The sequence below is a fragment of the Apodemus sylvaticus genome, chromosome 17 (genome assembly GCF_947179515.1).
Source record: "Apodemus sylvaticus chromosome 17, mApoSyl1.1, whole genome shotgun sequence".
Classification (NCBI taxonomy): domain Eukaryota; kingdom Metazoa; phylum Chordata; class Mammalia; order Rodentia; family Muridae; genus Apodemus; species Apodemus sylvaticus.
In genome coordinates this window covers 45975867-46002105 of record NC_067488.1, presented here as the reverse complement: position 1 = coordinate 46002105, position 26239 = coordinate 45975867, and the positions used below count along the sequence as shown (strand labels likewise).

At 42.1% G+C, this 26239-nt stretch overlaps 1 protein-coding gene across 7 annotated transcripts in view; it reads left to right on the top strand.

The window, feature by feature from the left end:
* Positions 1-26239, top strand: part of Rbfox2 (RNA binding fox-1 homolog 2) — a 240760-nt gene that overhangs the window by 82005 nt on the left and 132516 nt on the right. For 3 of the 7 annotated variants that reach the window (XM_052160901.1, XM_052160905.1, XM_052160900.1), the window contains exon 2: positions 1273-1323. The exons of the other annotated variants lie outside the window; for them this stretch is intronic. In XM_052160901.1, the coding sequence (XP_052016861.1) occupies positions 1273-1323 (51 nt within the window). The remainder of the gene's footprint in view (positions 1-1272; positions 1324-26239) is intronic. 7 annotated transcript variants of the gene reach the window in all.

Genomic DNA, 26239 nt, shown 5'->3' with positions numbered 1-26239 from the left:
AGAAAATAATTTAGAATCACTAGCTTATGTAAGCCCAATTCCATTCATTTGCTTAAATATTCTTTTAGGTGCCTACCATGTGTTAGTCATTGTGCTAGATCTTAGGAGGGAACACGGGGTGTGATGGACAGGAAACAGTGGTCCTGTATAAGCTTAAATTGACTCTACCTCCTCTGATTTTGAATGGACTGCAGACTTTAGCTCTGTATTAATACATAACCATGCTTTTTAATGTAATTATATATTTGATGTGGCTGCCATTAAGTATAAGTTTTATTCTTTTCCCACTAAGCTCCATCAGTGAAAACTCCTCTTCTTTTTAATATGAATGAAAATCCAAGTGCCTGGAAGAGGATGAGACTATTTAAGTAGCTGCATTGAGGTCTTAGAAAATACCAAGAAATTATGTGCTGTTGTCCTTTGTGTGTGCACTATCTCCTAAAGTTTCCTGGGAGGCAGGGCCATCGTTTGCTTAGCTTTCTCATGTCTTCAGTCATTTAACATTAATTTGGAATTTTAGTAATCAGGATCTGTTGCCTGGATGATCTAGTGTGTCCAGTCAGCCAAAGTGGGTGCTCATGATGTGTGCGCTATGCTGCTTGCTGAGTTAGTGGCATGCATAGCTTCTGCTGGCCAGCACCTCTCCTCTCAGGGATCTTGATTTAACTGTTTGGTATGAAAAGGAGACACACTAAATGTGAATTCTAAAAGGAAGAAATATCACTAACATGGAAAGTGAACTGTGCAAATAATGTAAGTAACACTAACATGTATGCTTGCAAAGAGTCACATTGACCCAGTTGGTGATTGAGTGGTAAGGGAGTTCTGAACAAAAGTGGCACTGCATCTAAGCCAACAGAACTGATAGAGGAACTGACAGTCTCCAAGTGGAAAGCATTTCTTAACAGGGTGACACACATGGAAACATTTGGAACTCAGTTCTGCTGTGTCAGCCTCTGTGTCTGCTCAAACTACAGGGGGAACAAAGTTAGGACTTACTCTTCTGTGTCTCAATAGTACTCAGCTTGAGGTACCCAGAGAAGGAAACAGTTTACCTGCATAAAGAGAAAGAAACTGGCATTTGTCTGCAGTGTGTTTATGGCTATGGCACTGAAGCATTTAGCCGGAGAGAGCTTATAGCAGGCAGGTAGGTTATCAAAATGGCAAACTTTGGAAATTTGGGATGAAATTTATATCTGATTAGTTTGGATGATTTTGATTCTTAACATTTTCATTTAAAGTTTTATTATTATTATTATTATTTTGTCTTAGAACGAGCCACTGACCCCGGGTTATCATGGATTCCCAGCAAGGGATGGCCAGGTATGTGTCTATGCTTCTAATTCTGTTAGTATGCTCTGAAAGAACTTCTCCTGAAATTACATTTTTTAAGGTAGTACAATTTATTTTACCAATGAATTTTCTTTTAGAGATTATGAATTAAGTACATTTCTTAATCCTAAAGGTATTATAGTCATGTTATTTAAAATATGGGGCTTACAGGAGAAACAATCTCTTAGCAGTTTATCTGCTCTGATGCTTTTCATCCCTAGGCTATGAACTTTTAACCTGATTTTCTTGGTACCTCCTAGTTCTATTGTTTGTTCGTTTGTTTGTTTTGCTTTGTTTTTTGTTACGGTTTTTTGAGGGGGAGCATTCTGAGACAGGGTTTCTCTGTGTAGCCTTAGCTATCTTGGAACTCACTGTGTAGATCAGGCTGTGCTCATACTCAGAGATCACCTACCTCTGCCTCCTGAGTGCTGGAATTAAAGGTGTGTGCCTCCACTGCCCAGTGGATCTCCTAGTTCTTAATACTGGACTTACTGTTTTATTTTTGATTATTTGGCTTCTGCTAGCACAGATTTTTTTGAGTATTTGCAATAATCTGCAGCGAGACAATACCATTCTTCTTCCTGGGGTGTTCTTAGCCATGTGGGTTTTATAAGGGAAGGCTTACTTGAGAAAAAGCAGTTTCTGTTGCCTTTGCTGTGGGGTGGTGGGTCCCAAGCTCTCTCAAAGCCTGGGCAGAAGTATTTCCTACAAGACAGCCTCAGTATAGCTGGTATGTGTTGGGGTCTAGCAATTGCCACACAAACCACTCAGACCTCAATTTCAGTAATCTCAAACAGGTATATTATTGGATGCCACACTTAAAGATTGATTTATCAGGGCTGCAGACCAGACTCAGGAGCTAACTTCGACCTTGAGGCAGGATCTTACAGATCTTTTAATTCTTAAAATCCACAAACATCCATGCCAAGTTATTCAATCAATCAGTGTTTAGGGATAAGGGAATTTCCTTAGGGACATGTCTCTGTTGTACACTAATCCTACTCCTATTGGTTGGGATATACAACTATGGCAGGGGTTTTGCCTTGCCTAACTTGTCTTAACTTGCCAACCAAGATGTCAGTTACCCATGCACCTGTCTCTTTCTGCCAAGCAGGTGTCAGTTATGAGGGAGGTCTTGAGAACCAAAGCTTTACCTGATTCCTACTCAAAATGGAAGTCTTGTTCTAAATAGCTTCTTGTATCGGTGCAGGTTTCTCTCTTATGATGAGGTCCATCCCAGGGGCAGCTTATAAAAACAAATACCATAAATGGTTATACATAGGTACAGGGAGTACTGCCTGGCAGTCGGTGGTGGCAGCCTTATTGTGGCTAACTATACAAAGGAGTTCTACCTGACCTGTTGTGAATTGTGTCCAAGAACACCAAGCACAGGACATAATTGAATATGCGATCAACTCAGGCATGAAAATGTTTCCTTATGATATTAGTAACCACAAAATGGCAAGCTAGACAGATAACAGTTACCTAGGCCATAATATTTTATCTAAGTGTTAACAGTATGTAAAATCTTCAGCCTCAGTACAGTCTGTGTCAGCCTCAGTGCAGCCGGCATGTAAAGCCTCCAGCCCCAGTACAGCTGGTGTATAAGATCTTGAGCATCTCTGTTATTTAAAGACTTAAGCAGATGAGGCTGGAACAGAGGTAAGGTAGGACCCATAATGCCATCCCTTAGAGAAATGATGCGAATGAATTTTATCTCACCTGCAAGATATTGACATTTTTTAGGATGTTTGAAAGGATTATTTCTGATAACTTTGAAGACTTACTTATGGTTCTTTATAGTGCTGTTAAAAAAAAAAAAGCCACCCATGTTCCACTTACCTGTGGAACACAAGGAATGGCAGTGTTAAGTGAAAGGTTAAGTAGTTCCCCGATCTAGAAGGAGCTGAATCTCATCAAATGCTGACACTGATCTCAGAAGCTAGGATAATCAGCAGTTCTCTGCATGGCTGCCTTCCACATGAAAAGATTCTGCCTAGTGCTTTCATTTTTGCTAGGATGATGTCAGAGTGCTCACAGGTAGGCTAGGAAGGACAGAAGAATAGTTATTCTGCTCAGGGCTCATCTCCCAGTGGATCCTCCCTGTTGAAACAGAAGATAGGAACTTTTATTGAAAGACAAAATCACTGGGCTAGAGAGATGGCTCAGAGGTTGAGAGCACTGGATGGTTTTCTAGAGGTTCGGAGTTCAATCCCAGCCAACCACAACCATCTATTATGGGATCCAGTGCCCTCTTAGACAGCTACAGTGTGTTTACATACATTGAATAATAAGTGAAAGAAAGAAAGATAGGGTCACTAGCCCTAAATCTAAAGAGAATAGAGGTAATATGTGTTTTTCTTCTTAGTGTAGCCCTGCCTTGGAGTTTCTACTGGCTGTAGTATTTATGACCATTGACAGTTCTGTATCTTGGCCATACATCAGGAAGAAAGTGCTGGTGTATGGAGATGAGCCCCTGTAGATTCTGACTGAGTCAGCTGCAGATTGGGTGTAGTGGTCCTAATGTTAGCAATCCCTGCAGGTGGTTCTGTCATGCAGGATGAGGGCTGTACTGTTAAGGGCTGCTTTATAAGAAGGAGTTTTCTCTGTATCACCCTTTGCTTTTCACCCAGGGTGCTAACTAACATAGAGGGATCACATTCAATCTCCTAATTTAATCTTAAATAGTAATGCACATAGTTCATTATTTATAAAATTGCCTGAGGATCAGACAGCAGGTTTACTGATGTATCTATAGAGAAATAAAATTCTCAATTTAAAGGCTCTGAAGAATACTGTCCAGCTTTGTGTTTCTGTGGGGATTGCAGGTCAGTGAGGAGCTAAGCAACAGGACTTAGTAGGCATTCGTTAAAGCTCATGCAGCAGTCTCTGCCCTGCACTCCTCTGTTGCTCTTCTTTGGTAGTAGGGATCTATTTGTGTTTCTGTGTGACCATCATTTGTGCCCTCTGCTGTAGGCTGGTGCAGACCCTTTGCTATGGGGCAAAGCTGCTGGTTTTACTTGAGGCATATTCCAGTGTTGAAAGGTTTATTTCTTGGACTGTGAATATGCAAATATTGAATAGCTGTTTGTTGTATTCTCTCTGGATGGATACGGAATCCAAATAAGTGCTGCTAATTAATGCACCTAACCCTGTGAACTCCCTCCCACTCAGTGCCTTGCAATTTGGGAGGCATTGATCAGTGCAAAACAGTGGTGACCTAGCAGTTGGGCAGGGCAGGAACTGAACTTGTGATCTTTACAGCTCTCAAGTGCGGTTTTGTCTCAGCAAATGCAGGCGCGGAGATTGGGGTAGGGTGGCAAGGTGAATTTTAATTGTGTGTTTTTATTTGCTTTCCTTATTCTTTTGGGATTCTGCTATAAATATGTGAGAACCATTTCCACCCAGGACTTTCATCAGCATCTAATACTCTTCTGCACATTGTGAAATGCTGTCATCAGTGACTTTACATCTCATCCTCTCTGACTTCTCTTACAGTAGACGGCTCAAGTGTTCCCTTTGGGAAGGTAAGGATGCCAGTAAAATGCCTTCCCAAGGCTGCAGTGATTCAAGTTAGCGCCTAATCAGATCTTGAACGCCTCTTGTGCCTGTGTGTTTTTCTTCAGAGTGGAGGTGACTAATGCTCGCTTGCTTGCTCATGCATTTAATTCCGTTTAGAGGTTTCCTAGGCTTTATGATGCTTAGCCATAGATGGAGGTAGGAGGAGTCCATGACCACTGGCTCAGTTCATTATCAACTTAGTACACCAGCATTTCACCATGTCTGCAGCACATTCATCCTGTTATAAATGATAAGACACAGTTAGGTTAAAAACCCTTGAGGAAAAAGCAGAAGGAAGCCTGTCTACTAGTAGAGGTTTCATTTTTTTCTTTTTGGTGGTGGTTTGCTTTTGAGACAGGGTCTTTCTGTGTAGTTCTGGCGGCTCTGGAACTCTCTTTGTATACCAGGCTAGCCTAGAACTCATAAAAATCTGCCTGCCTCTCAAGTGTTGAGATTAAAGGTATACATCACCATACCTTGCAAGGTATTTTTGTTGCTGTTGTTTTAAGATTTATTTTACATGTATTAATGTTTTGCCTGCATGTATGTGTGCCTGGTGCCCATGGAGGCCAGAAATGTTCTCTAATCTCCTGCAACTGGAGTTACAGATGGTTGTTTATTCCCATGTGGGTGCTGGGAATCAAATCAAGTCCTCTGCAAGAGCAGCCAGTGCTCTTAATAATCTCCCTAGCCTTACTTTCTTTTTTCTTTCTTCTTTTTAAAAAGATTATATATATATATATATATATATATATATATATATATATATATATATATATATATATATGTGTGTGTGTGTGTGTGTGTGTGTGTGTGTGTGTGTGTGTGTGTGTGTGTGTGTGCGCGCGCGCGTGATCTGTCTTCATGCGTACCAGAAGAAGTAATCAGATCATCAGATCATACTACAGTTGATTATGAGCCATCATGTGGTTGCTGGGAATTGAACTCAGGACTCTGGAAGAGTAGCCATTGCTCTTAACGTCTGAGCCTTCGCTAGCCCACTTTGGGTTTCTTAAGCAAGGTTACCATAGGCTTTTTTTCCTGAGCAATCACTGGGATGGCAGCAGTGCTAAAGTGCACAATAGTACTTGCCAGGGTGGTCTTTCTGAGGAAGTGGAGCAGGCAAACAGTGTTTCCGTTTCACAAATGTAGAATCTTTGTTTTAAAAAGCTAGTATTTATCAAAGCCATGCAGGATTTTAGGCTAGTAATGTCATTTAATGATTTAGAGTTGTAGCTCCTGGGGGTTGGAAAGATGGCTTCGTGGTTAAGAGCACTGATTGTTCTTCCAGAGGTTCTTGATTCAATTCCCAGTAACCACATGGTGGCTCACAAATGTCTGTAACTCTAGTTCCAGGGGTCTGGTAAGTCACACAGATATATATGCAGGCAGAACACTAGTGCACATAAAATATACCCTTGTTGCTCTCTCTTGTTCTCGTGTTACCACTGCTGATCCTTTTCTCTTCCCAACACATCCTCTTCTTCTTCATCTCCCCTACCCCTACCAAACAAAATCGGTTTTGTTAAGGCTGCTTGTTAAGCTTGGGGTGAGATGTTGTTATTTACAGTAGCATTGCTACCTCACTGGAAACTCCATCCTCCCAAGACTTAATTTCCTATAAATCCTTAAAGGTAAGTGAACCTTGCAAGTCCCATCCTACTCCTTGATGAATGTCAATGGCCCCAACTACTGTTTGCCAGTTTCAGCAGCAGGGTCTTAACACCTAATTCTGGTGGACAACCAACTACTATTTGCCATGCATGTACTTATAAATGTACCCCAGTGTAGTACAAATAAGACTGTGAACATGTATAATTTTTTAAATGGGAGAATAATTGCACATGTCAGGTCTTGAGTTCTTGTATAGAAGGGACTTAGGAATGGTAGTTCAGTTAGAAGAGGTCTTAGTTATTCATAAAAACTTCACTGACTTGTTAAGATTATTGGCTTGGAATTGGATTTCAGAGGAAACTTTGAAAATACAGAGGAATCCTGAGACTGGTCCTTTGCCACCTCTGAGTATCACAACTTTACACATCTGCTATTATTACGGTGACTATATCTCTTCTTCTAAGAGTGGAAAGGTATGCTGACAATTATGTTGACACAGCCTGGACCAACTGGGTAGCATTGGATAAAGGCTCACTTAACTATGATTAAATGATACAGATTAGCAGGCCACCGAGGTTGAGTAGGAAAGTAATTTTAAACTTTATTTTAAAATTGCATACAGATCTACTGATAGAAATGCTACTAGGGCTGTTTCATAAACTAGCTTCACAAATGTCCAGTGTCTGTTCATTTTTGTTTATCTTTTGAGATAGCTTCCCTCACTTGGAAGCGAGTGTGTTCCAAGCTCATTTCCAATTTGGGATCTTTCTGCCTTAGCCTGCAAAGTGCTGGGGTTACAGGTATGTTGCCAGACTTGGCAGTGTGTGTGCTTTAAGACATTAATGACATTCCTAGTAGCTCCATGGAGGTGTGTTCTTGTTCTCTCTCAGTTGTTCTTTACATTTATCTTGCCTGCATCTAATCTGACTGAGCAAAGATTTCTTGTGTCTTGTTAAATGTTCTCAAAGCATTCAAATGTGAACTCTTTGCAAGGAAACTCTTGATTTCATCAATTTCTGTAGTATCTAGTTCTACTGTAAGAACATAAGTTTGTGTGCCTAGATTGCGTATAGCCCAGGGCTGTGAGAAGGGATTAGTGGAGAAATGCAGAAGTATGACTGGGTTTTATCAGGCAGAAGGGCTGGAATCATGGCCTGCAAGTGCGGAGCAAGTGATCTGATGGGAGGCACCCTGCCAGCAACTATAGCTGAGGTGGTTTTGGTGTCTGGGTCTGAGTCCCCTCAAGGCCAGCAGATGCATGTAGGTGAACAGAGTAGCCCGTCTGACATGCTCAGTACTGCAGGATATCTGTCAACTAAGTGTGGTAGGCTAATGCTGCAGGGCCTTCTTGCAGTCCTTTAGAGCTGTAATTCAGACACATCTCAGTGTCTCACACTTCCACTGTTTGTGAATGAGGTGTTACAGTGAGCATTGGAGAACAGACTGGCTTAGGGTTAGGTGTTGACGTCTCTGTAGAAATAGGATTATCAGTAAATTACAAAACCAAATGTCTGTAGAATGCACTGTGACTTAGGTTTACAGAGCTTTGTGTACTACTTGATTTTTGAGAGTAGCTCACCCAAATTGGGCTTGTTCCTATTTTATAAAAAGAAAACCAAAGTTCTCATGTCCTAAAGTTCTGATTCTGTCAGGTGTTCTTCTTGTCTTTCTTTAAAGAGCTGGTGGCCCATAGTTTATCTCTTTATTTTAAAATTAGAGAAAATTATTGTTATATCACCAGGCTCTGGATTTGGTTGAAGAATGACTTTCTTCTGTTTTCAAAGTTCCTTTGAGTGTGTGGCTATGTTTTAGTGATTCACAGAAATAAGTAAAATTTTCAGAGCTGATGTTTAAGTTGGCATGTACAAGGGAGTTAACACTGAGGGTGGGCAAAGTGATGAACTTTATTTCACTAGCCTGAAATTTTTTTAGATTTATTTATTTGTTTATTCATTTTTTTTAGTGTTTTGACTATATGCATAAATGAGCGTTTTGTGTGTGTCTGATACCTTTGAGGTCAGAAGAAGGGATAGGATCCCCTGGAACTGGAGTTACAGGTGGTTGTGAGTCTCCTTGTGGGTGCTGGGAACTCAAACTACAACCTTTCTGTAAGAGCAACTAGTGCTCTTAATCCCCCAGCCACCTCCCCAGCCCCCTAGAACAGGTTTGCAATGAACTTTTTGGAACTTTAGTTATTTTGACAGGGAAGTAAGGACAGAAGCAGACATATCTCTTGTATCATTTGTCCTTGTGCAGAGAAAGCTGGCTGCTCTGCGTCTGCTGGGTAGATATGGTGGGTGGAGGATGTGGGGAAGGGTTCAGTTACACAGCTCAGTGCCTCCAAGCTTAAAAATGGACACAGCTCAGTGGAAAGTGTGCCTTTCAGTTTCTAAGCTAGCATAGCATGTATATACACACAACTTTCTCCCTCCCTCCACCCCATTAGTTTCACTACAAAGCACTGCTATGTTTTAAGTATTGTAAGATTTTTCACTTTTTCTATTCCACTAAAGAATTGTTGGATTGTTGGTTGTGGTCAACCAACAATGGAAATTATTTCCTGGACTTGCTGATAGATTATAATCAGTGATTCTGGAAAAACATTATTCCAATCATTCTTGTCCTTCAAATTCAACCTTAGGGCTGGGAATGTAAAGGCATCCAGTCCCCAGCTCTCCCTGACCCCAGCTAGATTAAAATGATCAGTTCCTAAAATTTCTTCAGTTCCTTACAGTCCACCGTCCCCTACACCCACTCCTAAGTGTGGTGTCGTCCTTGCACCCTCTAGTGGAGCAAGGGAGGCACATGCAGCAGTTTTCAGCTAAGTGGGTTGCTACCCACCTGGCTTGTGCCCCTAGGCGTCTCAGTCTTCAGGTGTTCACAAGCTGGGTTTTCTGTTGCCACCATCATGGATCTGCAGACCTTGCATTCTGCTGTTTCCTAATTATCCATTGTACATATCCTCTGGCTTTCTGCTACTGAAGATAGGAATTACATTTTATAAGCATACTTTCTTCCATCTAATAAATTCATTATTTCTTAAGCCACTATTTATTATTGCTTTATAGGTTATATGATACATCATTAACACTGTAAATATTTTTATAGTCAAGTGGTAAAGTAGTATGACTACATTTCCTTTCTTTCTTTTTTTTTTTACATTTCCTTTCTTATATACTATTTCCCCCGTGAGCTAATACACACATACACACACACACACACACACACACACACACACACACACACACACACACAGAATATGAATCTATTTAAATGCACATGTGCCAATTGTTTTTTTAAAAGCATTATTAAAGTATAGTTTCAACACTATAAAGTTTATCCAATATAATGTTCCATTCAGTGACTTTGTAAATTATGGAGTAATGGCCCCATCACCACCTTCCAGTTTTAGGACACTGCTGTTTTTTTGTTTTGTTTTGTTTTTAATTTTTTTATTTTTTGGTTTTTTGGATTTGGTTTTTTTGAGACAGGGTTTCTCTGTATAGCCCTGGCTGTCCTGGAACTCCCTCTGTAGACCAGGCTGGCCTTGAACTCAGAAATCTACCTGCCTCTGCCTCCCAGAGTACTGGGATTACAGGCGTGCGCCACCACCGCCCGGCTTAGGACACTGCTGTTGTTCCCAATATTTACTCAACTTCTCTTTTAGTTGTTGCCTAAAAGACAAATATTGTGATAGGCTTTCTGACTGAAACTCTCTTCTGGCTATTTTCTGTTATTGGACGTGTACGATGCACTTAATATGTTGTCTGTGGCTCTTACCTAGCATAATGCTTTTGAGGCTCATCTGGATTATAGTCTATATCATTGTATAGTAATGCTTTAGTCAACAGTGTTTTAGTTTTTGAATTTTTGAGCCACTAGATTGTATCATAGCAAGTTCTCTATAATTAGCACTTGAGCAAAAGCCCAGCTCTGACCTCATTGGAGTCTCGCTACACTGCTTAGCATGGGTGTGCTGAGCACTCCTGTGCTGCCCCAACCTCCTCTCCTCTCCCTCATGGAAGGTTCTCTGTATTCCAGCTTTACTGTAGGGCAAGGTAAGGGAATGGGTCTAAGTTCCAGGACCTTTCCTTAGGGTACCTCCATGTTTGCTCACAGCCCATCCTTAAGACTCTTGATAGTTGCTGTTACCGCCATGAAGTCTTATTGGTAGGTTTGTGTAGGTGTCTGCCATCCTCTGAAGGACGCGCTTTCCACTCCTGTTGGTACTTTATCACTGCCATTAAGTGATGGTTAAAAGGCTATGACCCATTCAGTCCTGTGATAAGAACCTGATATATTTGGACAAAGAGGGAAACAGGACAGCTTTGGCCGGACTGCCAGATTTCATCGCCTCTGCTTTGCCAGAACTTTATGAAAAATTAATACTCAAGAAGCAAGATATCTGATCTTCTGTGAGAGAGTACCTCTTACAAGTTTAATGACTTTGGTCAAGTGGGTATTAAATGTAAATCTGTCATTTTATCTATCCCTTGAAGGCTCTTAAAACACCCAATAAATGTCTTTATTGAATTAGTAGATCATCCCTGTGTGATTGTATTAGGACTGTTCCTCGTTCTTTGTTATACCCGCAGCCAGTACTCTCACAAGCTTCCTAGTGCTATGTGGGTCATAGACTGCTAAGAACTCTGTAATTCTGTTGTTTTATGATGGCCTCCCGCCCCAACCATTACATTAGATTTAGGAGGGGTGCTCTGACCTCAAGAAAGCAGGTAGCCAGGCAGAGAGGGTGTAATGAAGTCACTAACACACGGAGCGCACGGTGCTGCCAGAACCCATGGAGACATTAAGTAATATTTCATGCTATATATAGGTAAAGAAATAAGGCTCGGGGAGGTTAAGTCAGCTTCTGGAGTCCTGTCTCTGAATTAGAAAATCCAAATTTTAAATCGAAATGTGCTAGCTTTCAAACTTTATGAATTTTCAACTAGACATATTTTGTATTTCATTACTTTCATTTTGATTAAAGAAATAATTTAAAGAAACTTGTGAAGAGTTGTCTCCATGGTTGAAAGTACACATTTATTTTCCAGAGCACTGGAATTTGCTTCCCAGTTCCACTGTACCTCTATATATTAAGTAGGTGTTTACAGCTGCCTCTAACTTTCCAGAATATTCATCTGGCCTCTGTATCCAATATGAGCATGAATGGTTTTGCACGTGTGTGGGTATGTATTAATATACACACAACAAACACAAATTAGAAACAAAACAAATCTGAAAAGAATTTTGTTTTACATTTGATTTTTCTGTAGTCTGGCATTAACTTACCCTTCACTGAAGAGGGTTATATCTTGCCCTGTTTTTCCCTATTATCTCCATACTGGTTCTCCTTTGATTTCAGTGAGACACCCCCCCTCCCCAAGAAGGGGGACAGAATATGAAAGGGAAGAAAATTTGAATTTTTACTGGCACATGAGGAAATTAAGATTTCAGCATTGTGAGAGTTTGATAAACTTTAAGACATAACATAGCTGGCTTCAGTTTGGTGAGATGTACTGAACTCCAGACTGACAGTCTTGATGCTTTTAAAAATAATTTCTCTTCAGATGCAATAAGAAAGCAATCAAGTGTAATTTAGTGAGTCTTATAGTTTATTGATACACAAAGAATTTCTTTTGAGGCCTACAGTGCTTAAAGAGGAGGCAAAATGAAGTGGATAAAATGCTACAGAATATATGGAGTAGACAGATGTATTAACCACACATAGAGGGAATTAGAGCAGAAACCTAACTAAAGTTCTTGGAAGATGGCAGCTTACTTGCCACTACATTGGAGGTCTTTGCAGCACAGGAGTCCCAGATGCTAGAGGATTGTACTGTGTGGTTAGGCAAAGCTTTATAGCTGCAAGGTAACATAGTATTCCTTGTGACAGTTCTTGGAGGACAGAAAAAGAGTGTAGCCCTGCAGTGGCCTAAATGTTAGTGTTAATGAAACTCTTGAGTTTGTATTATTACAATTGAGTAGTTGAGATCAGTAACTTATATGTGGGTGTTGTTCAAAAGTTTTTGGGTAACATTGCTAATGGGTGGGATCTAAATGTCATGTTCTAGAAGGGAGAGGGGAATGCATACTGTGTGTAGCAAGCCATGTAAGTGTCTGAAGTCATTTCTTAGCTCACAACATGAGCTACAGAGACATAGTTTGTACAAGTAGGTAAGTGGTGGACAGTTCAGGTGGAAACACGGGGAAGTTGGGGCCTCCTCTTTGTTTCACTTGTGAGGCCCTGAAGCTGATGGGAACAGTTTGAAAACCACTGGAGAATGATTGTAGGACTTTGGTGTCAGTTCCAAATTCTAGTTTGGGCCTGATGTTTTACCTCTCTGAGATTTTGTTCCTTATTTGTACAAAGGAATGCTGAAAAATATTAACTGAAAGCGTATTAGCAACATCCACAGTGCTTCTGGAGACAGGACGAGTCAGGCACGCTCCGTGCGCTGAGGTGCTGGGCAAGTGACTGCAGAGGCGGAGACCTCACAGGGATAGTGAACTTCCTATGAAAATGAAGGCCCCCCAAACAAGTCAGTGGTCAGAATGGAGTAAGCTCTGCTTCTGTCAAGTATTAGGTAAGTAGGCGCTGTAGTCCACCCATTCTGTTCATTCTGAAGAAAGGAGACACAAACAGAAAATTGAGCTCCAATAACATTTCTTTGGTGGGCTGAGAATTAAATTTTTTAATAAAAGTTTCACCTGATTTTTTTTTAAAGATTTATTTATTTTATATATGTGAGTACACTGTCACTGTCTTCAGACAAATCAGAAGAGAACATCAGATCCCATTACAGGAGGGTTGTGAGCTACCATGTGGTTGCTGAGAATTGAACTCAGGATTTCTGGAAGAACAGTCAGCGCTCTTAACCACTGAGCCATCTCTCCAGCCCCATTTCATGGATTTTGATTTTTGTTTTCATATCTTAAAAAGAAAACAAGACTGGGGCAAGGGAGTTGGCTCAGCTGATAAAATACTTAGTGCACAAGCACAGGGACCCTAGTTTGATTTCCCACAGCCATCGAAAAAGTGGACATGGTGGACTGTCTTAAGTCTTATCGCCAGGGAGCAGAGACAGGGAGATCCCTGGGCTTTGTTGGGCAGCCAGCCTAACCTAATTGGCAAACCCTAGGTCCCAGTGAGAGACTGTCTTAAAAAGCAAGGTAGCCCTTGGAAAGGGGGAAGGGAGAGGAGAGGAAGGAGAGAGAGAGAGAGAGAGAGAGAGAGAGAGAGAGAGAGAGAGAGAGAGAGAGAGAGAGAGAGAGAGAAGACATCTTACATATAGGCTATATGTGAGTTAAACAACAGATGATAAGCTGATATGGCCCACAGACCATAGTTAACTGGCCCCCAATTTAGATATTTCTTTTTAATAGCCCATGCAGCTTTTGGGCCTGTGGAAAACAATTAAATTTGATTGTTATTAGTAAAAGATCATTATTAAGAAACCTTAGTCTTGATACTAGACAAAGAAGGGCCCCACCCCTGTGAATAGTTACGTGTTCGTTTTTCTTATTCCCCATTTATATAGAGGTGGTTAAGATGTGGTTGTCTTTGATGGCTGCATGAAAGAAGTGTTTTGCTTAGGCCTTGAATCCCAGCACTCAGGAAAGCAGTCCGGCCTCTGTGTGTGAGAGTTCTCTGAGTTCTCGCCAGTCAGGGCCTTATAGTGAGACCCTATCCAACACAAGGGGGATGTTCTAAATAACACAAAGACACGAGTCTTGGGTTGTTGCTGATCCTTGTGGCTTATATTTGTCATTTGACCTCGGGGCCCATTAGTTTACTCAGATGAAGAACCGGAGAAGATAGATGTGAAGACACTTTGTAGCTCTTGCTTTTACCTGGAATAACACTGGCACAGTTCTCTCCAAAAGAGGTGCCCAAGATACTAGCTACATTTCACATTATACTGGACACTTTAGGAGAGTATCTCCTGTGCCACTTTTGAAGTGACGGCAAGTTTGCCTTAACACGCACTGAACCATCCCACCAAATGCTGGTCAGGTAATTTTTCACCCCAAACCAGTTAATGTGTGTGGGAGGCAAGATAGGGCCGGCCGTACATAAGGAGAAAGGGCCTAAGAACGCTGCCAAAAGAACTCTGTCCTGCTTACTATAGGCTGAGGGAAATGTCTTAACCAGAAACCTTTTTGCAATCTGAGTCATATGCTGTGGACTCTTAAATCTCCTGGGTTGGAGGAGGAAAGGGAGGAGCAAAGGTAGATGGCTCTGTGAATTCTGTCAGCAGAGGGCACCCAGAACAAAGTGAGTAGCCGTTTGTCCTGAGTCCAGAACTGCTTGCCCTGGGCACGGTGCATTTTCTTTGATCTGCATTAACATTCTTAGATGTTTTTAGCCACATTAGAGTTTGGCTTTGTTTCTTGCCCACTTTAGTAGAAACCCAGTTCTTAGAGTGTTCTGAGCTGTTTTATCCTACACTGTAGATCTTTTATTTAAATCTGTTATAGAGACTATTTCATATCCAGTAAGGAAGTAGCCCGAGATAACAGTGATCTAAAAAGGCCCTTAAAGTCTGTGTGTCAGGTGGTCTTTGTGGGTGGCTTCTGGGCCAGCAGTTTCAGCAGCACCTGGGAGCTTCTGTAAATTGATGGTCTTCCTGCCTCCTAGGCTTACTGAACCAGAAACTTAGAGGATGTGGTCCAGGAGCCCCTTCCAGCACGCGCTCCAGGGGCTTCTGGCTCACACTCTTGGCAGAGACAGCCTTTGTTGGAGAAGAAGAGGTAGCAGAGCACAGGCTGGTCCTTCTTGGAGGACACTGCCAAGTGCTCAGCCAGGAGTTCCCCCTTCATTCTCTAGACGTGGATTCCAAGCCTAGAAATATGTCCTCATTTGTCAGTTGTGTATGGTAAGTGATAGAGAGCTCTGAGCCCCATCCTTGTGATTCACAGCCACGTGCTAGTTGCTGAATCATTGAATTAATAGTTTAAGGTCTTTAAAAGCAGTATACACCCATCAAAGAAAATATATGATACACAGTAGATCAAAAGGATAAAAGTTCCCCTAGCATGTTGAATGTTTCTGTTCATAGTTCTAGTCTTGTTTGTATACAGCTGCTGTGTGTATATGCACATTCTAAATTTTTTTCCCTGAATGTCACTTGTATTGAAATAGGCTTGCAGCTCAAACCTACTAAACTGGAAATTTCTTTTCATGTTATTAACTACTACAGAATTTTTTTTTTGATAGCTTCCTAGTATTCTACTGTGAGAGTATCAAGTTCCACCATAATTCTAAGTTGATCTTAAGTTTTCATGATACACTTAGGAAGAATAGGATTGTTAGTGCTGCACCAGGCAACAGTTATTCAGGGTGACTTAGAAGTGACATAATTAAGATGATAAATACAGATGGTGGTAGAGGAAGGAACGTGAAGTTGGAGAGAGAGGCAGTTCTTAGTATGTTTGAGGTTAAAGGTGACCTGGAAAATAGAAAGATAAACTATTTTCCAGAAGAGCATACCAGTAGTACCCAGCATCCACCAGGACTTGAGCAAGCTGGGCTAGGTCATCTAGGAAGTGGTTATAACCAGCTTGGTGTTAATAAACTCCATTTATCACTGGCTTTTTGACACAGAAGCCAACCTGCTGGTTAGGTGACATAAGAACTGGGTGCACAGTTTCTATAATTGGTTTTATTATCGAGTACTTTCGGGTGATAGACACCATAGTAATTATTCACATGGACTTTGTTGCTTGTTTAACTTTTGTTATAGCTACATGTATTAACTGTGTTAGGTAGTGTTTCCAGTTTACAGAAGTGGGAGCTGAAAGGGAGTGTTAAAGGGACTCACTGCTTTGCTCTTGGCCCTGAAGTGTTGAAGTACCCGTGTGTTCATCTGCTCTCAGGTGGCAGGCCAGTGCATATCTTGTACTCTCTCATGGCAGTGTCTGCTGTCTCTCTGTGACTTCACTCCCTGCTGCACAAAGGAACAATTAGATGTGTGAGGAAGGACACAAAAGTGAAGACTGAGCATGGACTAACTGACTATAAGACCGAATCAAGGTCACCTGAGTCCCATGATTGTCTTTGGGAAGGGGGAAGCCTGACCTGGATCTGAGGAACAGGCTGGGATAGAGAAGTGACAGGCAGAGCTGGATCTGAGGAACAGGCTGGGATAGAGAAGTGACAGGCAGAGCTGGATCTGAGGAACAGGCTGGGATAGAGAAGTGACAGGCAGAGCTGGATCTGAGGAACAGGCTGGGATAGAGAAGTGACAGGCAGAGCTGGATCTGAGGAACAGGCTGGGACTAGAGAAGTGACAGGCAGAGCTGACAGGCACCGGAAACAGATGGCTGCCTGGAAGACCCATATCTTCTCAACTTTCCTTCTTGAAGAAAGATGTCATTTCTTAGGACATTAAAAATACTCCTATCACTTCTTTAGTATGTATATACTTGTATGCTGAATCATTTAGCATATATAATTCTCCTGACTTAGTATATGTCCATAGAGTTATTCAGCCATCCCAACATCAGATTTAATTTAGACCGATTTCATCACTTCATCCGAAGCTGCGTCTCACTTAGTCATCCCTTCCTGATTCCTGCATTCTACTCATGCCCCAGCTTGTGCTCAGCCACTAGGTCTGCTTTTCCTGACAGGTTTTCCTTTGCATGTAGATAGTCTGTGGCCCTTTGAGTTTGGCTTCCTTGCATTATAGATTCATATATCCTTCCATGCTGGGTGGAGGGTCGACTAGTGCTCCTTTTCCTTGTGTTGTTGTTGTCCAGTAGTGTTTCTTTGCATGATCATGATGTAAAATCTTAGTCATTCTGGAAAGCATATTTTTTATGCTAGGAAGAAAAGGTTAAATGAAGTGGGACACTAAGTGAGCATTGGTAGTCCTTGGGTAACAGGGAACTGCTGAGCAAGGCAGATGCACTAGGCCTGCTTGAGTGTTTGTAACTGACAGCAGAAAAAGTAGGATGCTGGCAAGGGCTTCTCTGTGGATCATTTGTGGCAGGGTTGCAGTGCTTCTGACCTGACACGTGTGGCTTTCAGGGAGCTCATTGTGTAAATCAGTTGTGTTGGCCAGCACATCACCCCTGCAGCACTTTGTGTGGAACTGGAGAGAGAGGCCTTTGCTGATCTAAAGACATTTCCCTTGGTTCTTGCAACTCTAGTCCCTTGAGTAGCTTTTTAAAAGAGTTACCAGTTTGCTGAGAATAGAGACTTGTGAGGTTGCTTATGACCATATGATTTGCCCAGTGCAGATAGCCCCTTCGTTTAGGCCCTAATCCATTGATCAGATGTAGCAGTCTTCATTTCTATGTGGAGTGTGAAGGCTAACTCAGGCTCCTGTAAGCTCTTCTTAGCTGAGGTGTTTGGGAGGGTTCCTTTACAAGCCAATAGGTGCCCTTCTAGGTGTTGGGTGATTTTGCATTGTCCTATTGTTTCCTGCTAGTTGCTTTTATTTTATACTCCAGAGATGTGTCTTGACTGGACCTGAACGATCAGTCTGGTCTAGAGAATGACCTGTAATTTCTTGTCTTGATGCCCTGGCTCTTTGCTGGCATGTTTTCTCACAGCCCAAGGTAGGAACAGCAGCAGGGTCTTCAGGTCACTGAGGGTCAGAGCTGGGTTCTACAGTTGGGGAAACCAAGTCATAGAGCGTTTTTTTGACTTACCCAGGCCATAGTATGCCTGTACTCTCTAGCTAGTGAAGTTGGGCCTGTGCTACAGGGAGGTCCCTTATTATCAGTTTGCACTTTCCCCAGAGCAGTTTCCTGATGGACATGTACTGTCACGACCAAGGCTTGGCTGGCCCTGCTCTACTCCAGCACTGCTGGCTTTGAGGTGTGAGTGGGTGTGAGTTTTTCAGGTTAGGGTTGTGATAATGAGAATCTCAAGAGACGACAAAAGCAACAGTGCTGGGCTGTAAACTCAGGAGCCAGATTGATAGACCCTTCTTCTGTTCTGTGTGTTTGTCTGTGATGGCATGATTATAATTCCTTGCCATCTTACAATGTCTGCCAAAAATGTTGGTCATGTTGTCGGCGCCATGCCTGGTAAGACGTGAAGAGAGAAGGCAGAGCCCTTCCCCCCTTGCCCTTATTTGCTGCTCTCTGCCCCATCTTTTTCAGGTGTACAGATCCAGGAAGGTCTGTGGAGCACATTACGGTGAGACATGTCAGCTGAGAGCTGGCTCCGTATTGAGACCCTCTCACTATCTGGCCTCATGAGGCCCTTTCCTCTGGCTTCCGCTGATGAGTCTGGCAGAGATGATGTGCTGCATTCTAGCCTTTGAGTGGTCGGAGGCATCCTCGTGTTGTTTGTGTCTCACCATGGCATGGGTGAAGTGCAGAACTGCTTTAATAGGATGGTTATTAACTGCCAGGGCTCCTACTTCCCAGAGTCGGCTTACACCCCTCTGTTGTCATTTATAGTGACAGCTACTGTTTATTGAGTGCTTGCTGTGCATCAGATGCACACTAAGTACACACCTATGCACACATTCCTTCAGCTCCTCCTTTTCCATTCTCTTTCCAAGGCAACTGAGAGAAGCTATGTTGTGCAAAAACATAGACTGAGCTTTAATGAGGTTGAGTCTTAGAGGCTGAAAATGGTGGAACAGGTATTTAAACTTAGACCTACCTGACAGCCAGCCTGTGCTTCTATGCTCCTGTTTCCCATGAGTAATTAATTTGCTGAACATTCCTGAGAAAAGACTGTCTGGTCACCAATGCTTCTAAGATGTATATAGGAAGCACCTATGTTAGCAAAAAGCATTAACAGTATAGTGTAAGTTAAACTTGGCTTGGGCTGCAGAGCCATCAGAGAGGAGCCTTACTTAGGAAGACTACCACTTAGTGCCTCAGCTGTGTTGAAGGGTGTTTGCTTTTTTTCCCCATGAGGTCAGAACGATTGTAGGTCTTCCATAACCTCTACTTCTGGAGAAATAGAGCTGTTCAACATTTCTCGTTTGGTTGGTTGGACAGGGGAGGATTTGGCCCAGCCCTGGTTCTGAGGCCACCCAAAGGTAAGCTCAAGTTCATTCCTGCACTGATTTGGTTTAGGTTCCCAAGCTTTGCCACTGAGTAGGGATCCCCCTTCCCAGTTTAGAGTTTGTGGTGCTGTGTAGGTACAAAGGCACAGAGCTGTTTTCTCTGGCTCCTTGCTGTTAGCATGTAGAGTCCTTGTCAGCTGCAAGGCAGAACAAATGCTGCTCCATTTCTCTTCAGAGAACAGATACACTTCCTGCAAAATTTTGAAATGGGGCAGAGAAACTCCTGGGGAGAGAATGTAGCTAGGACTGAAGGACATCACCTCAACTAATTCAGTTAAGTGGCCCCAGCCTGGCTTAATGACTTGGGCAGACCTCCCAAAGGATTTGGTTGGCATGGTATTAGATTTCTCTTTCCTAAAGCATGTGTATGCATAATTGCAGAGTTAGAGCTTGCAATGAGATAGATTTCTTTCAAAAACAGTCAATCAATCTATCTACTATTACTTCTTTTTTCCTTTCCTTTCTTTTCTTTCCTGCCTTTCTTGGTAGGATCTTTCTTAAAGAGTTGAAACAAACCAGAGGAGGAAATGGGACTAAGTAGCCAAGTCATGTTTCCAAGATGACAGAGCGGAAAAAATAGAGAGGGTTAAACAGACTGAGTCTACTCTGTAAGGGGGATGGTGGTGGTGTCAGCTTTCAGCTCCAGAGCTTGATTGCTGGGCACTGTGGAAACATGACACTGTCCTTAATAAGCATGTGGTCATCCCAGCTGAACTCTTAGGAATTTAGTATTCGAACAGCAGAAACTTTACTTTTTGGTGAAGGTCAGAAGTTACCATTTCCAGAGCTTGGTAGTTACACGTATTCAGAAATACAGCACAGATACACTGGAAAACCTAAGCAGATAGATGTTCCTCCTGTTGTTTACTGTGGAGATCAGATGGCAATCTTTTCTCTTCTTCTTCTTCCCACCCCTTTGGGAATCAACCAATCACAAGGAGGAATGGATTTCAGTGCTTTTAGCCTCTTCCCATAAGGCCCTGCCTGGCATCTCCAGACCTAGTAAGGCTGAGTGTTTAACTCTTGGGTGTCTGAATCCCAGAAGGGACAACAGTACTAACTCTGAGCCACTCCAAGAGGTGTGGTTTCACTGAGCAAGAAGGAGCTGCTTTAGCTCGTATTCTATCACTAACCAGGAGTTGAACCTTTGGAAAGCTAGTTTGCCTTCTTGCGTTTGATGCCTTATTCTGCAAAATGAAAGGGGGGAGAAAAAAGATGGGAGGAGAATCATGGCATAGTCTCATACAAACCACCAGAGTTTCATATATCCCTCGGGGCTGAGTATAGGGGGAAAGCATTTGACCTATAGTAGGTGGCTATTCTGAAACAGCTTACTTTTTGTTAAATTCTCACAACTCAGCAGGGCAAATACTGCTCACTCAGTTTTATAGATGAGAAAACTGAACGCTGGAGAGGCTGTTCGACTCACCAAGGTCACTTCACAAGGTCACTTCACTAGGAGGGCCCATCTGGCTCTAACTGCCCAGACTAGATTCCTAGATGTTTTACTAACCATTTCATTCTGGTACACTGAGTACTTGAACTCCTAGCTTTTAGTCCTGTCCTGTAGAGCTATTACTGCTTTCTGCTGACTGATGTCCTCTAGACATTCTTAATGAGCTTAAGCAGCAGCAGAAGCTGGTACAGCCTTGGGTACAGCCAGAGGCTGGGAGGGTTATATTTCATGTCTATCAGGGGAGGGCCAGACATGCACACATACCATAGTGCATGTCTGGAGGCCAGAGGACAATTTGAGGGACTTGTTTTTTTTTCCTACTACTGTGGGACTTGGGGATTGAACTCTGAACTCAGATGAGGCATTTTGCCAACCCTGCTTAGTTTTTTTTTTTTTCCTATGTATGCTTTAATTTTTTTACTTAATTTTTAATTTTTTTTTTTTTTTTTTTTTTTTTTTTTACCACTTGCATCCCCGGCACCTGTGGAGGCCAGAAGAGAGAAGTGTTGGATCCTTTGAAACTGGAATAGACTGTTGTGAGCTGCCATGTGGGTGCTGGGAATTGAGCCTGGGTTCTCTTCAAGAGCAGCCATCTCCAGCCCCACTTTTTTATGGCCTTACTATGTAGACCTGGCTAGTATGACCTTTCTGTGTAGACCAGGCTGACCTGAAACTCACAGAAATCCGCCTGCCTCTCCAGTGCGGGTGCTAATGTCATGGCTCACAACTGACTATCCCAATCCCCACTTAACTTTAAAGTGATAATGTAAAGGTGCTGGCGACCCTGACCCTTGAGATCACAGTTTTTAGGAAAACAGTCTCTTACCTTTAGTCCTTGGTTCACTTGCTTAGCTGTTTAAAAAGTTAGACAGTATATTATGCCTTATACTTGAGACACTGTGGCATTTTTTCTTTTGGGGTGTTTTGTTTTGAGACAGTTTCACAATGTAGCCTAGGTTAGGGAAAAGTAGGATGAATCAAGCATACATGAAGGCGCCACAGGTCCTGTAGCTTTTCATTGCCCCACCAGTGGCTTACCGTGTAGCACTGCTGTGGACGGCTATTGAACATCACGGAGTTCCAAGCCACAAAGCACTCCAAAGGAAGGGGTCCTTTTAAGGTCTCAGAATTTACCTTAAACTGCTGTCGGAGAAGGCCCAGGGAAAGGAGCTTCTTTCTGTCTCCTCTCAGCCTTGCTTGCTTCACTTAAGTACCTAGAGATAAAGATAAATGTGGGGGCTTGAGATGAATGCAGCCATGGCCCAGAGGAGTCAAAGGAGGTCATATCAGCTAAAGTGGAAACTATGTTACAGCCTAAGTAGGAGCAACTGATAGGCCTATTAATAGGATTTTATCTCCTCAAAGAACATTTCTGGCATGGTTTGTAGCTTCCCATGTGGGGGATATAATATTTACTAAAAATAACCGTTTTCCAGAAACAATTAAAATCAATCACAATGGATTAATTTGTGTTGTTAAAAGTATTGTCATGGCCTAAAACTAGTGGTCTGTACTCTTTGTTGTTAAAACCATTGATCTGGGATAGATCAGTGTAGTCTATCTAGTGTGGAGTTAGATCGCCACCTTCTTAAAAACTCCAGTCAGTTCTTGCTAGCTCAAAAGGCTCCCACTCCTTCCTCTGCATTCAGACCCAAGAGTTGGTGCTGCGAATGTTTATCTAGGCAGGCAGGGTGGCACTCTCCCTAACAGCTGGCCCTGCAAAGCTGGATGCACTTGGCAGTTCGGAGCAGAAGCTCCCACAGAATAGCCCTTCCGCTGGAGAAGCAAAACCAGAACTGTCAGGAGCCGGATTCTCACAGCCCTCTTATCCTGATTGTAGCTCTTTGGATCCTTGACAGAGCTTTGGCATCTGCCTCACTGTCAGCTCATCTCTGACACTCCTTAGCAGTGAGTTTTCTTCCTACCAGTATTTGTAAACTTTGTTAAAAACACCTATTCTTAAATTGGGCAGATAGTAAAACTGCTTAAAGTATAATTCTCAGCTATTTGACCCTAGAATATTTTTAAACTGTACTAGATCGAACAAGACAGCACTGGTTCAGTACATACGGGTTAAGAGTTACCACAAATGACCTCAGAAAAGACATGATTTCATTTGCCCTTTCAATCTGTAAAGCACATTTTGAATGTTAAACAATTCAAAGGAGTACAACAATTTTAAAGAAACTAGACCAGTTTTGTTTTGAGAATAAAATCCAAAATGTTGAAATTAAATATTTAAGATTGGTTTATCATCAAAGCAAACTGCATGTGTGATCCTAGTTGGAGGAGCCCATGTCCCTCTTCTCAGGTGGTTTAGGGTTTGGTTCTCACATGCAGAGTAGGGCTATACATGTACATGGCCTTTTTGATTTGAAAGAATGTTTTCTAAAGAAAAATATGATCAGCAATTGAAAAATTCATAGGGGGCCGAAGAGATGGCTCAGCAGGCTAAGAGCACTTGATGCCCTCCCAGAGGACTTGGGCTTGGGTCTCAGCACACATGGCAGCAAACGACTTTCTGTAACTTCAGTTCTAGGGAGATCTGATGCTCTTAATGCTCTTTTCTTGCCTCTTCGGACACTAGGCATACAGGTGGTGTGTGATATATATATATATATAACATATATATATATATATATATAAAACATATATATATATATATAAAACATATATATATATATATAAAACACATATATATATATGTTTACCACACACACACACACACTGGACAGCTTGTAAAATATTAGAGCATCTTATAGAAGTCAGTGGAATGTATTCACTGGACATTTTAAACCTTTAAGTGTTGTTTTGCTTTATTCTCGTTTCCCTCCCCTTCCCAGCTACTCAACTCCTTCCCCTGGTGCTTTGAAGAAGAGAACTGAAGTAGAATAGTTCTGAAAGATAGAGAGATGGGAAAGTTGGCAAAGAAGGCTAGACGAATTCCCTGATTTATTTAGGGCTCCAACCCCAGGTTTCTGCCTACTTAATTGCTTTCATGTAATTTTTGTTTTTTTTGTTTTTGTTTTCTGACATTTACCCAGTGTCTGTTGCATTGGTGATAGTGAATGAATGAACATTTAAATGCATGTGCACACACTGCCGTGTTTATAGAGTTTTTAGCACAGCTAGGACCTCTCAGCATTCAACTCATTCTGGTGGTAGTGTTTCTGTTTTCAAATGAAGAAAATAAGTATGAATATTTTAATCTATAAAGATTGTGTGTGTGTGTGTGTGTGAGAGAGAGAGAGAGAGAGAGAGACAGACAGAGAGAGAGAGAGAGAGAGAGAGAGAGAGAGAGAGAGAGAGAGAGGAGGGAGGGAGGGAGGGAGAGAGAGAATGAGAATGTGTGGGTGTACGTGTGGAAGTCAGAGGACCCTTTGGGAGTCAGTTCTCTCCTTCCACTATGTAACCTCAGGTCACAAGGCTAAGGTGCCTTTACCTGCCATGCCAACTCTTTGGCCCATATTTAACTGTTTCCTCTTATCAGCACTCAGTAATATGTGTTAAACTTCAGTTTCAGTTCTTCATTGAGAGTGCTGAAGGGTAGAAAGTTAAGGGGGGATTGACTGGTTAGGTGACTTCTTGGCCAGGATTTCCTATTTAGACATTTCAAGATTCTTGGATAGACAGTTGGTTATTCATTTAATTTGTACACTTTTGCTATCGATAGAAATTTCTGTGCTTTGAAGTGAAGTTAAATGGAAATTTAAGTTAGCATGAAATAAATCATTTGGGTAAAGGTTACTGTGAATAACCTAACCAAACCAAACAAAGCACCCCAAACATACACAGACAAGCAACTTCTCAAATAAGAGAGGTTAGTTACTTACTTAAGAGAGGTTTTTCCCCAAAGTAAGTGTGAAGCACAGGTGGCTCAAGGCTGGTAGGATGCCTCATGGCTGCTGCTACTGGGATGCAGCCCAGATGGTTGTTACAGCCTTCCTTTCCCTCTTCTCTCTCCCCTTTCCGTACCTTTCTTCCTCTCTCCTGTATTATTTTGGAGTAATCATAAGGGATGCTTTTGCTCAGTGGAAGCCAGAGGTATTTTGACATTTTGACTAGACTGGCAGATCAATACCCCTGAGGGATCTGCCTGTCTCCACCTTCACTCCCTAGCACTGGGATTACAGACACAAGCTGTCATGCTTGGTTTATGTTGGTCCTGAAATCTGAACCTTGGCCCTCATGTTGAATAGCAAGCACTTCATCCATGGAGCCATTTCCTCAGCCCCTTATCTTCCTTTTCTACAAATTAATTCAAAAGGAGGCGAGGAAGGCATGGCTCGCCTCAGGGGACAGAACTTTCAAGTAGCTCTTATGAATGTCCTTCCTGACATGTAGTCTTACAACTACACCTGGCTGCATTGAGGGCTGGAACAAGAACCTAGCTGCAGTTGGGTTAGGAGGAGTGCCCACTTCTGAAGGGTACCCATGGTCATGTGCCAGAATGAAAACCCAGGTTTGCTTACTAAGGAAGGGAAGGGATATTATTAGATTTCTCAGCCTCAGTGCCTATCAGAGTGCACAGCCAGGTGGCAGTTAGAGCTTCTATAGACTCCCTGGGGGTTGTTTAACCTCTCACATCCAGTGAGCCACATTATCCAATAAGATGACTTAGGTTTTAAAACTACACATCTGTTTTAACTTGGGTTTAAAGAAAACATGTGCATGTGTTTGTATGAGGTGTTGGGAAAGTGCATGCCCTGTACATGTGCCACAGTGGGACAACTTGGTGGGGTCAGTCCTGTCTTCTCCACCTTACATGGGGTCTGGAGAGCAGACTAGGGGCGAGGCTCGGGTAGTGAGTGTCTGCCAGCCAAACCATTTTGCTGTTCCCAATTTGAGGGTTTAAAAAAAGTATTTTAAAGGGATAAGACAAGTGAAACATTTAAATGTCTGATAAAGGAAAAAGTTCTTTAAAAGGATTGATTATAATTTATTTTTTAAAGCCTGAATAAGCCATTAGATTATATATTTTGTGGGGAATACAGACTTACTTAAAAAAACAATTGTTATCTTTTTGTTATTGTTTTTTTGTTTGTTTTGATTGGTTGGTTGGTTGGTTGGTTGGCTTTTGTTTTTTAAGACAAGGTTTCTCAGTGTAGCCCTGGCTTTCCTGTAATTCAGTCTGTAGACCAGGCTGGCCTTGAATTTAGATCTTTCTGCCTCTGCCTCCTGAATGCTGGGGTCAAACATGTGTGCCACTGCTGCCCAGCCAAGATGGTTACGTTAA